At 37.0% G+C, this 17,875-nt stretch overlaps 1 protein-coding gene across 1 annotated transcript in view; it reads right to left on the bottom strand.

The window, feature by feature from the left end:
* LOC137386104 (B-cell CLL/lymphoma 9 protein-like) overlaps window positions 1-17,875 on the bottom strand; it is a 42,254-nt gene that overhangs the window by 7,671 nt on the left and 16,708 nt on the right. The window contains exons 7-11 of the mRNA XM_068072789.1: window positions 12,418-12,608; window positions 7,974-8,160; window positions 6,674-6,697; window positions 2,391-2,566; window positions 527-1,540 (exon numbers count right to left, since the gene is read on the bottom strand). Of these exons, the coding sequence (XP_067928890.1) occupies window positions 527-1,540; window positions 2,391-2,566; window positions 6,674-6,697; window positions 7,974-8,160; window positions 12,418-12,608 (1,592 nt within the window). The remainder of the gene's footprint in view (window positions 1-526; window positions 1,541-2,390; window positions 2,567-6,673; window positions 6,698-7,973; window positions 8,161-12,417; window positions 12,609-17,875) is intronic.

Below are 17,875 nucleotides of genomic sequence, written 5' to 3' on the forward strand. Positions count from 1 at the left end.
AAGAGATTTGAGGCTTCTATCCCAGCTAACATTATATGGTCACACGATGTGTTTGTAAGTGAGATACAACCAATGGGTCCTCTGTAGGCTTGTTTACTGTAAGCTAGGCATCATTTAACTCTGAAGCAATTAGTTATCTTGTAAAACTACTGGTTTCCTATGGAAATGCTGCATGTCAAGTATCAGTAGTCGCTGAAACTAAAGAAGAGGGGACAAGTCTTGGAAAAGAGTCTTCATTTCGGCATTACATAGTTTTTAATGTTTTACCAAAAATTAAATTTTCAACTACTATGTGAGTAAACTATGTGAGTAGACCAGATGGCATTAATACAAGAACAAGGCAACATAAATAATCTCAAAGCAGGCTTTGAAAGTGATTTTCATACAATAGATCGGTTTTCCAAGCTTTGAAAGCCGTAATTTGCAAATATTGCAACATACCGCTGAAAAAAAACAAGTCAACAACGACACTGGTCAACAAGTATAGGTGAACTCTAATTGGATGACTAGAAGAGAATGAGCTAACCTGATAGGGTGTTGGCTGGCCAGCCTGCATTATGCGATATGGTGCAGCCGGATTTGGAGCACCATGACCCGGTAGAAGGTTAGGCATGCTGTGTTGTCGTGAGAGTGGCTGCATCATACCCTTAGGTATACCCCCAACCATATCCTCTGACATCATCGCATGCTGAGGAGCCTTAGGGAGTTGTGTGTGGTGCAGCGGTACAGGGCCAGAGCTTGGAGATGGGGCGGCAAGCGGAGAAGGCGGAATACATTGCTTTTCACTCTTGATAGGAGGGTCAATCGGAGAAGCAGGAGACCGAGCAGCGCTTGCCTTTCTCTTCTTACTAGCCTTCTTTGGTGCGGGGGCTGTAGTGGAACTCGCTGGCATTCGATAAGGTGGAGGAGGTTTAGATTCCATAGCGTTCGGAGTAGCAGGTGCGCACACAGGACTGAGAGGTGCACCAGAGCCATAGCCTGGGCCAGGAGGAGCCATTGCTGGGTTCATTCCAAAGCTGTTTAGGTTATTTGGAGAGGGACAGCAGTGGGGCGCATAAGGACCCTGCCTATCCTGGGCCATGTTTATATGTTTGAAGTCAGTCACACTGTTGCCGCTGTCATCAGCGAGGAGCATCTGGTGAATCTTAAGCAAGTTGGCTAAGCTATGCTCTCTGTGCTGTCTCTGGTCAGGAGTGAGATTCTCATTTGGCACATACTGATTGGCTATATCAGGTTGTCCCATTGGGCCCTTCATGTCATTAATCCCCTGGCTGGTCATAATGGACTGCCCGACATGGCCCTTTATATCACTGGTCATTTGGCTGTGGCCAGTGGCAGGAAAATGAGGAGAGCGTGACATCATGGGTTGACTGTAGCCTGTGGGAGGAATATTTTGGGGAACTGCGCCAGGCCATGGTGCAGATGTACGGACACCGAATCCAGCTGAGCTCCTTGGGTGTCGGAACGGATGAGTAGGTCTTTGCAGTGTCATGGGTAACCTTGACGTAGCAGTGGGAAGCGCAACCGTCATCGGGTTCACCTGAAAACAATTAAAATGATTACCGCATATGTCCAGTCGTGTAGAATCTACATCAATCCTTAAATAGTTGGGTTACGATAAACTTCTCCACAAATATCAACGCTAAAACTGTTAGTGGCCAACATATATTAACATGAATCTTTTCATAATGAAATCAAATTGATTTGAGATTGGTTACTGTGGTAGAACTGTCCAGAAATTGAATAAAACGTTTTGAATTATTTTTGATAATCTTGCATATCTTTGCTTGGCATAAAATTATTCCAGTTTTTAGAAAATTAGATCAAACAGAACTAGTAAACGCTCACCTTTAAAACTTCAACCTATCACAAAACCCCCCAAAGGACAAAGTAATCGCAGTCAACTTATTATAGTACATGCATCTATATTACTAAATCGTTTCTCTCTTAAAATTATAATAGCTAGCATAAAATACTTTCCTGCATTAATAATGACTATTGCTATAGTAATCATTAAAGTTTAGTTGTCACTGAGTGTCTGTCTGTTAGTCTGCGTAAAGGATATGCTTTTGGACATCTTTTGGCCGATTTCATACAGATTTCACACATATATGCTGAGTGCTTTTCACCAGATCACTAGCAATGTTCGGTTTGAAAACTTGGTTCCTGAGAACCAGCATATGAGGCTATTTGATTGACAATGAAACAAATCTGGGCATTACAGGGTTTGTTATATATATATATATATATATATATATATATATATATATATATACTACAGCCATGTCAGAATATCTCCTAAAACGTGAGCAACACGGAGATGAGACACTAACAACAAGAGTGACATCGGCTGGGGCAGTGCCGATGACAGCGGACAAATATGTACATACTCGTAAGAAGTTTTTAGTATCGTTGTCCTCCAAGTGACACTGAAGAATTGAGCCAGTGCTACCAGACATGACACCATCAGCAGCTCTGTTAGCCATCTGCGTTGAAAAGACAAAAACCTGGTTGTGTGGCTGATTGAAGTTGGCTCCTTTGTGAGTGGCCGATTTTTTGACATCTCCTGTAAAATAGACACAGGTGTAACTTTCTACTTGGCAGGTAAACAGATAACAGCGTAGGTTGAGCTAAGAATGGCATTTGTAAACCATCAGAGTGAAACCCAAAAGACTGAGACATTTGTAACTAAAGGGAACAAAATGACTGGTATAACGCAACCGTAAGCATGCAAAGTCGATTCTAGACTCCTAGCCCAGTTGGTGATCATCTTCTCTTGCTGCTAATAATAAATTGCCACCATACATGATTACCTAAATTACTTTTGGATAAAAATTCCAACTAGGAAATTAGTGTTGTTATATCTGGCTTTACGGTACAAAAGTAACAAAAAGGCTCACTATAGTTTACACGCTAAAAATAAGCTGACCTAAGCTAATACTATTTGACTGACTTTACTTGCCTGCTTCAACTTGTTCTATTTGAAATCACAAGTTGCAGCACAACATTATCCAGTTGAATGGTTCATTATGTCTACGCTAATGCAGTAGTTCTTATAGACACATTTGTGGAAGGACTTTTTCAAGACAAAGTGCTTGATCTTTGTAAGCGCGTAGCAGATAGTTACACACGTCTATTCACAGCTGCATTAGTAACAGTAAGGAAGTTGGTGACCCGCTAGCAATAGCTCATTAAGCTTACAAACTTTAGTTTCTTTTAGAATATTAGTTAAGTTGGTAGTAAAACCATATCTACTCTTTTTCTGACTTTAGTTAAAAAGGATTCTAAATTTTGTAAATAGTAACAGACACGCGTGAATATATCCGGGACTCACTCACCAATCTGCTACTAAACACTCGCTAGGAAGTGTCATGAACTTACATAATTATGGTGTCTATGGTAATTGATTTAATAGTTTAGTCTTGCGTAGTAGAAAATTGCATTTTATGCTCTTTTATTTTTCAATTTAGACCTTCAATCAGAGGTTTGTTTGTTTTAAATGGCAACAACATGGGTACACTGGCTACCATATGATTGTTGATGTGGAGCAATAATAACAACAGTAAGTATTCCCAGTGATCAATTGACAAATCAAGCAATTAGTTTAGCTTAAAAGTTCACCAATTACTACAGGACCGTTCAGCCGCAAGTCCTAGTTAGATCCCTATACCAATGCGAGACAATGACTAACCTAGCTAATGGACATGTGCGACAATCGATCAAACTGACTTGATCCTAGATATTCAGCTCGTACACTACATACGCGTACTCCTCCCTCTCGACACACAATTGACGAGCGTTAAATTAATGACAATGCACCCAACCGCCAAACGCACAAGACAGATGACTCAGAGGTACGCGCTACAACGGAGCAATCACTCTAAGACATGAAGGATCGTTATTGAAGATACAGCCAACGGTGATAAAGAATCAGTTACAGAATTATCTCTCCAGCATAAGGTCAAACTGATATAACGGCACCCTTGAAGATAAGACTAGAGACCACTTCATAGAATTGTTATTATTAAGTACTATTGAAAAAATCGAGACAACCAGTGTGGTACAGAGGTAGCGTATTCGGTGCGAAAGAACAGTGTTTGCTGTTTTAAAGGGAGAAGATACACGTAATTTAGTAGCCAAACCCCAAATAAAACTTTGTCAGATCTCATAATTAGTAACTTCAACCAGTTGCTTCCACATGGTAATACACCAACACAGTTTTAGTTGAGTAGATTCATGCTCATGTTGAGAAACTGCCACGAGATCAAGAATCTGTGTAGACTCATTATTGAACTATTGATACAAAGTGTGAAACAAGAACTAAACGCGAATGAAATGGGCATTTTGTGCAAGCAAATAATTACTGATAAGACTGGATGATAAGACAGGACGATAAGGGCAATAATAAGGTCAGGCCAAGTGTCAGTGAGTGTCGGTGACTAGAGGTTGTTAGGACAAGTTGGAAGACTACTTCAAAAATTACCCCGATTGAAAACTAAATGCATAAACCTTGAAATGCAACAGTTAATTGAGGCATAGTGTGACAGGTCAGTGATCTATGTAATTAGGTGAGACAGTCTGTGGCACAATAAGTTATACTCCAATATTGATGCTTCAAAAATATATTACATAGCCCATAGGCGGTGAATTGACTGCAAATGGTATGAGACAACTCAGATGAGTGTTAGTTCTCTTTACCATAAGCAAATTTAGCGTCATAACTTTACGCAACACACATTTGATCGATAAAAAAATTGATATACCTATTGAAAGATCAACAAAACTATAGAAATGGACTGACACGGCGTCAGCAAAAGATCAACAGAAATTAGCTCGACACAATTTGAAAGACTACCTAATCATGTCAAGGAAATATTGTTCATAGAAAAAGTCAACCTTAAAGAAGCAATTACGTAGAAAAGCAATAAATATGGCCGACATTTTGTGAACACGAGAGACAGCCATATATTGTTGCTAGTCAACTTATTCGCTATAGCTATTACATTGGCATTGATCAATACACAAAATTAAATTCATAAATATCGACAAGCTGACAAATTACAAAGTAAACATTTTACCAGGACAAATTATTTAGAAGCCCCATCAAATTAATCATGAACCATAGCTTCATGATTGATTAAGATAACTGGGTCTTTGCTTCCATAAGACCGCCTTGCAAGATTATGAAACCGCAAAACATTAGATTCTCATAAAAAACTGCAATGAAGCTGCAAACTATCTAATGAGGTCATATAGTTTCTAGAAGCAAAACAATAACAAGTTAACAGCTTGATTGCTTGAAATGACTCTGCCTATATTGACAAGTTCAAAAATAAGAGCACAAGCTAAATTGGATAAATGGACAAGTAAGCAAGCAGAAGGTTGAATGCTTGAACTCCGGAGTACAGGTGACAATTAGACAATCCTAACACTGATCACAGGAGGAAATCCTAGTGGCAGCGAGGAGCATTGTGTGACCTTACTCCAACTTATACAGCATAGCCGGTCGGTCGGTTACTGAGTAACGAGTCAAACATTTTTTGTATTTTGGCAAGTGCATGTTTGCTAGGGAAAGTATCATTGATAACGACCTTGAGCTAATGGATAAAAAGCAGCAGATAGGCTTGGCACCAGCAATGGGCTTACAATAATTAATCAAAAGCATGAGACCAAAGATATTAGAGGTGCTGCCAACAGATTCGACGTCTGACCAATCCAAACCGAATTATACAAATTTGATCACTTCATGAATTCAATTTTACATGGGATTCAACTGGGAGAGTGATAAGAAATCTTCTGCCAAATACTCCTCTAGACTCATATTTCATTGGCTAATAATGCTAGCACCAAGCGCATTTTATACTTTTCAAAAAGTTACCAAAAGCAAGAGACTATCCTTATGCTAATTATGTTTACAGATAGTGAAAATCAAGAAGGATTATCATGTAACTTTAAACATCAAACTACTATGATCATTATACAGCCAGTATGAGCATGATGTATAAAACAGCTTGTGTATCGAATAACAGCGTGCTAAAAGTTGAATCGTTGTGAGACAATCTATACTTAGCCGTAATGAACATTCTTTGTTTAGTGGCAGAGTTTACGACTTGATCAAAATATTTATATATTTTGCATAGTATAAAATGTTTTACTGACAGCTTTATTCAAGCAATGTGAATGTGTTTCTCTCTTGAAATTATAACAGCTAGCATAAAAATACTTTTCTGAATTAATAATGACTATTGTTATGTTACTCATTAAAGTTTAGTTTTCAACTTGTGAAAATTATTTTGAGGAAAGTTCATTTGAAAGTGACTTTCCCATTATTGTGTGGGCTACTTGTTTTGTAGGCCACTACTAGTTGCGTGGGCCACTTGTCCCGTTGACCACTTAACAATCAATGAGTTTTCATCTTCGCAAGTGGCTTTCAAACTTGGTATTGCAGCAACTATATGAACATGGGATAGACAATTTATGCAACTTTGCGTGACAACTGAACATGTTTAGGGTGGTTATATGAGATATACATGCTCATTAGTATTGCAAATAGGTAGCGCCACCAGGCCAACTCTGACTATATTTCATTGGTCAAATAGTAATCGAGGGCCTAATGGGTATACACCATTTATTGGGCAATTTATTATGTGTACACTAACATAACTTTACTCACCATTTGCTTGGCTGGAAGACTTTCCTAAAAATAAAAGATGATGAACTTAGCACAGCATGGAATTGAAGAATCTTATTAATTGTAAATTGAAAGGCAAAGTTATCTTGCGTTACATACTTGACAAAGCAAACTCATTCGTTCAGGAAATGAGACATTATCACACTTCTACTATGTGCTGCAGTGTCACTTTCGCTTATCATTAAATTTTCCCCATTTTATTATCAGAAGCACTGCCATTGTTGGGAAAGCAGTATAAAACGTATACCTAATAAGTCTATTTTGGTTTTCAACAAAATCCAATACTCAGCTAGCTATATGCCATCAAACTTGTTGTATCATTAGACATTTCAATGTCAACCGTGATAACGTAACGATAACATAACGATCTTCCATCTAGCTCAGCCACAAATGTTACAGAAACTGAGCGTTAGACTTTTCATGGAAAACTGCAATAGATGGGATAGCGTTAGACTTTTCATGGAAGACTGCAATAGATGGGACAGCGTTAGACTTTTCATGGAAGACTGCAATAGATGGGACAGGGACAGGAGAGAGAGATCCACTTGTAACCAAGGAAGTGTTCCACGATACTACAAATGACTTTACTATTTGTACATATACGTTTTAGGCATTTCATCCATTTGTTTGAAAGACTAATGAAGGCTAAGATGGACCAAAATCACTGGTAATAAATGTTTTTTCTATCACTGTGATGAAATTTACTTCGATTACTTGAAATCACTTGACTTTGACTTGAAATTACATTACTTGAACTAAATGAATTTGTTGTTTTTAAGTTTTAATTTTCAAGGATGCATATTGAAATATCACAAAAATGTATTTGAATCGTTTGGCCAAAAGGCTTGTTAATCATTATGGTAGAGTTGCGCATCAACAATGTATGGTTTTGAAAGCAAATATATATTTAAATTAGTTACTCATATTTAATCAAAACTTAAGAACAATTAAAAGAAAGTACTGTCTGAATGTCGGCACTAAATCAAACCAGCGCAGCGAATGAAGAAAAATTAGTAATTGTAAAATAAACATCAGAAACAACCAGGTGTGAGTTAACGTTGTTAGCACAGCTGTAGGGTGCTAAAAAGAAACTCCAAACAGCCTGCTCAACCAATAAAACAAAACTTGAATGGAAGGCTAGATGCAGGCTTTTGGAGAGTTGGACAGTAGTGCCAGCAACTACAGGCCAAGGAATAAGGGATGGCAAATCATACTTTACGTATTCACTATATAGTACTTAGCTGTGTTGGAGGGAAACTAGGCAAGAGAAACTTCGACTAACCTGTAGACGGCTCCTCACTCAGCACCTTGCTCAGCTCAGGGTTCTCATTGCGGATCAACTCTGATTGGTCTATTTTAGAAGGACTCGTTGGCTTTTCTTTAGCTACCATTTCTACGCAAGATATTTCCTTCCCTTCGGCTAATAGCAACTCGTCATTACTGATGCTTTTTGGTTCGCTAGTTTCTGTCTGCAACAAGAGTAACAATGCTCCTTATCACCAGCTTGCAAACTTTCAATTAACACACCAGGACTGAAGTTCCATTTTGGATTTCATATTATATAACACATTTTAGTAGTTTGTATTTTTAGAGACAAAGCAATAGTAAGAGATAAAATTTATAGCATGTCAGTATTACATGATAAAATTTCTTAAAAGTTGCAAACAAATTGCTTCTGTTAAGGACAAACTTTTTAATAGATTTGGTATGACAGACCAGGCTGACAAGTTGACCAAACTGTCAGATTCATTGTTCATGTAGTATTGAATTTCAGTATAGGCCCTATTTGGCCAGACTTTAAACACGAACTTACACAAAACTTTGGCAGGTTTTATCAGAATGTATCGACATTTTTTATCATTCACGATTGTTTTTTATGTATGAGGTGATCTGACTGCCAGGATGTTTTAGGATTAAAATCGACAAAACTTGATCACGGCTCAAAACGTTTAGAAGATAAATATGTGCGAAATGATGTCACTAGCTACTACCATTGCGATAGTTAATATCGGCTATTGCGTTCAAGTTGCAGCGTTGGGTGTCTCTACTCTGTCAGTTTCTTTACAAGTATATACATCATAATTGAACTGTCGCTTCACCTGAGTGCTTTAGTCGCGAGCAAATTTTGTCGATTTCAATCTTGAAACATCCTGGCAGTCTGATCACCTCAAACATAAAAAACAATCATAAATGATCAAAATCTCAAATGATAAAAAACTGATAGAAAAAATACTAAGACATTCTGATAAAATCTGCTAAAGTTTTGTGTAAGTTCATGTTTAAAGTCTGGCCAAATAGGGCCTATACTGAAATTCAATACTACATGAACAATGAATCTGACAGTTTGGTCAACTTATCAGACTGGTCTGTCATACTAACATTCTCGCTACACCTGCAGAATTATCTCCCTTTCACCAAAACTCTTCGTCCAACGCCTTGCGGCTTAGTCCTTGATCAATAAATTCAAGGCCAACACCAACAGAATGAACAGAACAAAATTGATTAGTCTACTATTAAAAAGGAGCTTGCAACTGAGATGACTGAGACATATGATTAGTCTGGTCTCAAGAATATCCTTGCTATACAACAATGTTCATCTGTGACAGTAGCAAAGGCGTATTATCTAATTACATACAACCATTCCGTGAGCAATGGTCGTCAAGTCTAATGTGCTAGAACAGATCCCTTGGGAGAAATGTAGGAAACTGGGCAACTGCCCTCATAAGGGATGAAACTTCTAAAGGTACATCTGATACGATGAACACAACTAGTGGCATTGTCACGGCATTAATTTTCATGTTATCAATTGCAATGCCACAATTAAGTGAATCCAAGCCACATTCTAAGGATTCCAGTCAAAGACTCTTCCTTCTCACTTGATGTCTCTATTTGTTAGCAGCAACCAACCTAATTTTAAAAAAACATGTTGATGAAATATTCTAAGCCAAGATTGCTTGATTATTGCTACTATTCTTTATTGTAGTCAATCTAGCTAGTAAAAGCTCTATATAATCTGCTGGCAGAAAGACGGCTGCTCACCATTAATACAATAACGTTTAACGAATCAGGAGAAGACTTTTGACTATTTTTTGTGATTGCATTCACTTTTGGTTAGAACTGATTCAATAATGCTCTAAATGGGTGTAACTGCTCAAGAATAAGATTATGAAAGGTATTATGCAATACTAATAAAGTGACATCGCTTCCTGAACCTATGGCAATTATTCTACACCAATGCAATTTTGACCAATAATGCAATGGCTGACTCGAGCAGGAGCAAAGTATGAAAAATGAAGTTTTGGCTTCACCAGCAGCGTGTATGTGAAGTAGTGTTGGGCCGGTATATAATTTAGTGCCGGATAGGATATCCGTGCACTTTTTTATCGGTTTTCCCGGTGTTGGTATCCTCGGTATTTAACATCTTCGGTATCCTTTGCCAACTAAGAAAGTTCAGAATTGTCGGTATTGTAGTTCGGTAAATGGTTTTCAGTGTGTGTTCAACTTCAGCTTACCTACTGCCCATTTTTACATAACGCAGGTGGGGGATAAATCAAATATAAAATGTATAAATATATCAAACGTATCAAATATCAAACGGGGGTTTTATCAAATATAAAACGTAATATACGTTTTATATTTGATAAAATATAAAACGTATATTACGTTTTACATTTTATCAATGTAAGACGTAATATAATACTAGATACCTATATGTAAGAGTGTAATGTTCGTTGAAGAAAGAGTTATAATATAATTCGCGTGTGTTGTGTTTTCAGAATGTTTGAGAAAAAAGTTGTGATTGCCAATGTGCTCCGAGCGACTCTTTTTGATTAGCGTGTGTGTTCCTCAATGATGCGTGTTTGCATCTTTGAGCATCAATTGACGCGCGATTTTTCACTTTCATTCTTCTCATTCCATTACATTGCGATTGTGGGCGAGACGTCAAATGAGCTCTCGAGTCAAATGAATCTCCTGCACAATGAGCTCAAATGAGCTCATTGTGCAGGAGATTCTTCCGCGAACACGTCGCTGGTAATGCTGTAGCCTGTCCAATACAAATATCTTTCCGGATAACCAATTACCGATAGGCTTTCACGGATAAATACCGATCATATCAAACCGGCCGCGGATAACTAGCTGTCACCGAAAATGATTGGTTTTCCGGATACCGGTGTCGGTAAAAGCGGATAACTCCTTACCGCCCCAACACTAGTGTGAAGTCACGAGCAAAGATATTTAATGCTTTATTTTATGAAAAACGATAAATTAAAGTGCTATAGACGCTATTTTGAATGTTAGTCAGTTGTTTAAATTTCGGACTTTGCTTAGAGCTCATATATCTTTTTACTCATCATATTCTCCTCTCTCACAGCACTATTTCACTCGAAGTTCTAAATTCAACTTATCCCTACCTAGATCATCTTCTGCTGCTGGTGACAAAAGAACGATTTATCAAGAAGCTGTTTTATGGAACACTCTGTCTATTTCTACTCGCAGTATACAAAACATGTTAGGTTTTAAGAGGAGCTTAAGGGCTTGGCTATTGAGATAATTTTTTTAAAAACTATGTTTAATTAATTTTAGCCTGTAATCTGCTACCTAGATCGGGGCCAAATATTAGCGTATGCTATTGCGCACATGGCCTCGTCATTACCTTTCTCTGGATGCTTGTTGTCTAGTTTTCATTTCTTTTGCATATATTCATATATTAATGATGAAATAAAGCAACAAACAAACAAACTATTCCAACTAAAACTAGCGAATGAGAGGTCTGACAGCTACTTTATAAACATGTGTACAAATGGCAGCTTTCTCCTTTAAAATTATTTGCAACGAAAGTGCCCTTGAATAGATGTTTTTTCAATCAAAGGGTTAATAAGACTAGGTATGTTTGAACATTCTTAAAACTTGCATGTACATTAAATAATTCAATTTTATTTTTACTTTTTATAAAAGTAAATAGTGTTGATTTTTTGTTCATAGTTAAGCGTGATATCACCACAACATCTAGCAACACAAGAACCCAGAAAATCATTGATGTAAGCTGTACAAGCACAGCGGTTTATGTTAGCGGTCAGCTGCCAGCATACCGGCTAAATACAAAATTGATATTACGCTTTGTCAATGTTACAGTAGAAAGCAGGGACCCGAGGATACGGACTAGAGCTACAACTCCTAAAACTAAAACAATACTGATTAGGATTCTGAACATTCTTAACAAAAATATTCAAAAACTTTTTAGTCGGTTTTAAAAAGAGCCATGTATAGGGAATAGCGTAATTTTGTAACCATCACACAAAGAGTTGGTTAACACATCCAAAATGCACTGCCACATACACAATGCACTGCTAGCCCATTTTGATCTTTAAATTCTTTTTTTAAAACGCTGCTAGTTGCATGAGCATGTATAGAAACCTCGTGAGCAGCCATGTTACTGTCACAAATAGCTAGATCAGATGGTCGCTATCAACATCAGGATAACTTCATAGCACAGGCCCTCTGATTGCGCGACTAGGCAGCAGGCATTACCCAATTAACATTTTCAGAAGAGAAGAGAGATTTTTAAATTATTTTACTAGATCACGATGAAGTTGGGTGTTGACAATCATAATTTAATAAACAGGATATGTCCTCCTGCTTCTAACTTTAATCCAAGGCTATCATCTCCAGTGGTGACGGCCACTTGGGGCGGAATGAACTAGATGGGTAGTTATGGGATGTAATACCTGCAGAAGGGGTTTGATAGCAGGGTAGATCTCTTTGTTGAGGTAAGTATGCAAGTCTTGCTCCTGATCATCACTCGATTGACTGAGGCGTCGGATGACCTCCTCCCAACCTTGACAGTTGGTAGCGAGACACTGCCAGTCACTGTTAGTCTTCGATTGTCCACTCTTCTTCTGACGATACAAGCGCAAGTCTATTGAAAAGAAAAGCATTATCTGTAGAAATACAGCAACACAGAATATACAGCAGTCGCAACTTTAGAGAAAGTTAGGAAATGACTGGCCGAGGTGAGAGAAAACATGCAGTGACAAGGAACAGGAAGTAGAATGATGAGAGGCATAACTCTGAAAGAACACTATGAAGAAAGGAGAGACAGTTTACCTTAGGAAAGTAGAGAGCGATAGCAAATCAACCAAGCTGTTTAACTGAAAGCTAAAGAGTAATTGTTTGAGAGGGAGATTGAACTGGTGTTCACTCATGTGTTACCTGATTAGACAACTATTGCGGGTGGCATAATGAACCACCCGAATGAGCGACTATGATTGTAAGAGGAAGGGAGCCAAGTGATAGAACCCCGATAAGCCTGCAATAGAGAAGGCGTGTGGTTGAGTGGTTGGAGCTGTCATAAGTGTGGGACCATCCATCATCATTTGATGGCATTCCACTGAGCACCATCCCCAAGGTATTCCAAATAACAGCTAATACCTCCATAACAACTACACAAGCTGGCTGGAAGCCACAGCTCCCAGGGAAATCAGGTTTGGCGAACCATTCTCGGCACAAGTTATCAAAGAACTATTATAATAGCTTAGGCTAGAAAAGGAGCTCTAGCTAAGGATTGTTACTCCAAATTCGTAACTATTTAAATCATAAGTGAACTTCCTGTTCACAAAAAACTTACACAACGCTTGTTTTGAAAACTTCGGTAGACGCTCACAGAATGGTTTGTAAACATCCAGCGATGAAGATTTTTTAGCATTCTTAGAATATAAAAGTAAAAATTTTCTTCACTTCAGTTGGAACCCATAAAGAGGCAAAGAGCAAACAACTCCGTCGTATTACAGAGCTGTATTCTATCACATGAACACTTGTGCAAAAGATTATTGTAAGTTGTTCAGATTAGCGGTTCATCAAACAGATCATGAGCTCCCAATTAAAATCATAAGGAATTTAATTATTGTTTGCCTAACCTTTTCTTGACCTTTTCTTTTTTTCTTGACTGTAACGTTTCCTACCACAAACCTTAGAGCTTTAGTTTTTATGCCAAGATCTTGGCTGCTGCCATAATATTTCCACAACTAACTGACATCGATTACGGCGGGTATTCGCTGAAGACAGGTTTGTTGCGTAGATAACGAGACCATCGATTTATCAATAGTCACTTTTACCGCATATGCTTGCAAAACTACAGAATCCAATTTGGAAAACATTGATTACAGAGTCATTACAGATTTGCATAGCGATGCATGTCCACTTTATGTATTACAAATCACGTTAGGCAACCACTGGTTCAGTAAAACTAACAGTCATTGGTAGCAACGAGCCAATAAAAAAAACTATGGTCAAACAAGCATACGATGAACAGAGGCCTCAGTTTGTAATGGACTGCGGCTAAAGAGCCATGGCAACTAGAGTTTAGTCAGATGCAGGTTATTCAAATATAAATGTTATTATTCAGATTATCTAGTAAGAATATATAGACTGTTGCATACAATGATAAAAGTTTCACGTACATTGTAGGAACTATGTTGTCAGTACGGTGTCTGGATGAGAACAGTAATGGTGTCTGTTGTCAGAAATAGAGTGAACTCAAGGGAACCAGGCAATATATTAATAGCGCCCAAGGTTTTGATGGCATTTGACACATTGTGTGGTCTTTATATACCATGCGCGCAAGTGCCAAATAGCAGCAGTCAGTACGACCATGCTAAGCTGTTTAAAAGAGATCATTTACCGCTGATACATATAAACGCCATGGCATGTGCTAGTTAGCTGTCTCTGCTTAAGCTACTAATTATAGAAATCTAACGCATCGTAAGTGAGTCACTTATGACGAAACAATGAGAGAGGTACTTTTATTGGAAGCACTGAAGGCAGGGAGTCGGTATATCTAGGCTCGTTTTCCATTGAAATAAAGTACATTTTTATTTGGGAAGTTCTGTTGACAGCTGTAAACCAAATTTTTTCAGCTATTATTGTCCACAAAAAATGGCAAAAACCAAGTTACCCTCTACTTTTCTCCTTTGCATTAGCAATTCCTATTGTAAATGACTAGGGTAAAATGCATCCAGGCTAGCATATCAAGTTAATCTGTTAGGATGTTTGCTTCAAAATGCTTGTAAGAATGCGTGGTGTTTTGTTTAATTCGTTCCACAGTTCAAAAACTCAATAAATATCTTAAACAATTAAATACAGCATTAAAGCAAAAACACTATATATAATCTAGTAGAGTAAACGAAATTTACAGCACGATTGACCTCAGTTTCAGAGACAACCTGTTCCACATGGCTGTTTGAAAGTTATTTGTTAAAATCACTTTCAAACAATCTCAAAGTGTTAAAATCTCTTTCAAAATCCAAAGCAACTCCTAATAACAAGCAATTTTAAAAATTTTTCTTCATTCCAAGACTAGAAAACTTTTTAAACGTTTTTACATTATTTTATACCATAAACTGTTTGTTAAGTCTTTGAGTGTCGCATTATTCGTAGTACCGAATGCTACGGTGTCACATGTTTTCACTTAACATGGCACTTTGTTATGGCTCGTGCTCTGTTATTACTAGGTCTATCTAGCCCAAATTAACAATACATCATTACAACCGTTGCATTCAATCATTAAATCTTACAACAGAATATGACAAATAGTATTTGTCTCGGGTAATCTTAGAGCAAACCAGATAATGCCGAATACAAAAAAGCTTGTTTTTTGAAATAAAAAAAACACCTGTCTAGACTCTATTTCATATTTCATAAATGCTAACTCCTTTATTTTGCTGCTAGAAATGTTAAGATAATGTGAAAGCAGTTTGGTCCAGATAAATTAAAAATAAATTAATGCAGAGTTATCCCACGACCAAACAAGCGGAGCGAAGTTTGAGAGTTTTATGATAAATGCATGTACACACAACTTACGAAAATTATTCATCAACAACGTCGCAAACTCTTGCATCGCAATCTCATCAACAAATTTAACCATTTTTTAGTAGAGTCGTTAAAGTATAATAACGATACAAAACGCATATAAACCTATTTAAATATGTAACCAAGTCTTTGAAAGGTTACCGCAATATCTTAAAACTAACCCATCTGATCGGATTGTACATGAATAGACAGGTTAATGCGGCCAAAAATCTTTATTAAAACTGACGAAGCCTTACTTTTATCAAAATAAAGACCGACAAACGAAACAACGAGCGACAGAGAATGGAACCATTATGTCGTGCGCATATCACGAAAAAATAACGTGCACATTTCACCAGTCTATAGCATTGTCGAATTCCCGAAGCTTTCTGTAATTAACGTAGAAGTAAAGAAATCGTTTTTTTTTGCCGATTGCAAAGTAACTGACATTTTGGAAACTTTTGAGTACTTTGGTATTCTAACTGATGTCCAAAGCAGTGAAAGTAAAGGAAATGACGATGATATTCTTTACTAACGATTCTTATGAGATTATTACAATATTTAATTATAAGTTTGGATGACTATTGAAGTCTTATAGTCACACTAACAACATCTATGATGGTATGCTACTGTTATTATTTTTTCTAAATAGTTTTGTTAAATAGATTTTCTAAAAATCTATATAAATATCACAACTTCTTGATATTGTTAGCTATGACATTTTGAAATGTAAACAAAATTGTGCATTGGTTTTCTATTATTACTGTATTACTATATTAATAATATTGGTTATTCTAATATTATCAGTGCATTTTACTTCTAATATTGCATTTCTCCTATTGCAGGGGGAGAGATATAAACATATAATCTTTTCCTTTCATTATTGCTGTTTGTCATGACCAAACACTTTTTAAAATAGATTTTCTAAAAATCTATATAAATATCACAACTTCTTGATATTGTTAGCTATGACGTTTGGAATTGTAAACAAAATTGTGCATTAGTTTTCTATTATTACTATATTAATAATATTGGTTATTCTAATAATATCAGTGCATTTTACTTCTAATATTGGCCAATATTGCATTTCTCCTATTGCAGGGGAGAGATATAAACATTTAATCTTTTCCTTTCTTTATTGCTGTTTGTTGTATATAATAACACCCACACCCAGTACATTACAGCTACCATTGCAGTTATCCTATTGCACTGCAGTGCCATTTGACTGCTAATATTGCATTTCTCAACCATCAGTACCCTTCCTTTTTTCCAATATCACTTTGGTAGTGGGCTGTATGACAGGGGAATTTCCAGTATAACGTGATATGAATATATTGCCAACCGGAATTGAATCTGCAAAAACCATCAGATCGACTAACAAATGAATTTGTATCCTTCAAAATATGATTATCGATAGCAGAAACTTCCCAAAATTAAAAACAATGAGTGCACCCATAAAGAAAGGTTTCAATTATAAACTAAAACACATTGTAACATTGCTAGATAAAAAACACCATACAAAAACGTAAGTCTTTTTATAGAAACGAACGGTTTTTTTATAATCGACTTTTGCAAAACATTGTTTTTTCGATTTATAAAGAGCAATAACCAAGTAATATAGCGTTTTCTTTTGATATTTAATAGATGTATAAAGGTTTATACAGTGTTGGAACTCGGGTTAAGCGGGCTGTCTCAGAGTTTTGAAAGTGCTATTAATATTTAAAGTGTTTGCAACATCGCGATTATATGGGTGTTATGTTGTTGTTCTTTTTGCCATTCTTTTACCACTGTTAATTAAATACTCATCCCAACTGTTTAAAACTGCTTCATTGACAATATATATATATATTTCTCAGGGTCGGTGTGTGTGTCCTTCAGCTATAGCTAATAAAATCTTGGAATAAAGATTTTGTACCGAAGAAGATTTGATCTCGGACCCTCCGGCTTGCCGGTCGCCGCCGTACCAATTAGGTCAAAGAGATTGATTTTTTCACCGGTCGATATATGCCGCTATATGGGAGCAAATACCCAACGGCTTTGCGTACTAGGCAGAGCAATTCCGTAATGTCACGGAGATGAATAGCACTCATTAATAAGCTTACTCAAATTTTCCATTGGCAATGTGCCAGGCTAATAGCAAGTAGCAGGCAACTCTCATTACTTCTCATTGTTTATAAGCTGATTTTAATACCCAGGCAACGCCGAAAAGCACAGCTAGTCTAAATATATTTTTACTATGAATATATCAGGTTTGTAGATACTTTGTCAACATATTATGCTCATTCGCCGGCCGTTAATTTTCATCGATTCTGAGCCATCACAAATTCGCGGAAATGCAAA

The sequence above is a fragment of the Watersipora subatra genome, chromosome 1 (genome assembly GCF_963576615.1).
Source record: "Watersipora subatra chromosome 1, tzWatSuba1.1, whole genome shotgun sequence".
NCBI lineage: Eukaryota > Metazoa > Bryozoa > Gymnolaemata > Cheilostomatida > Watersiporidae > Watersipora > Watersipora subatra.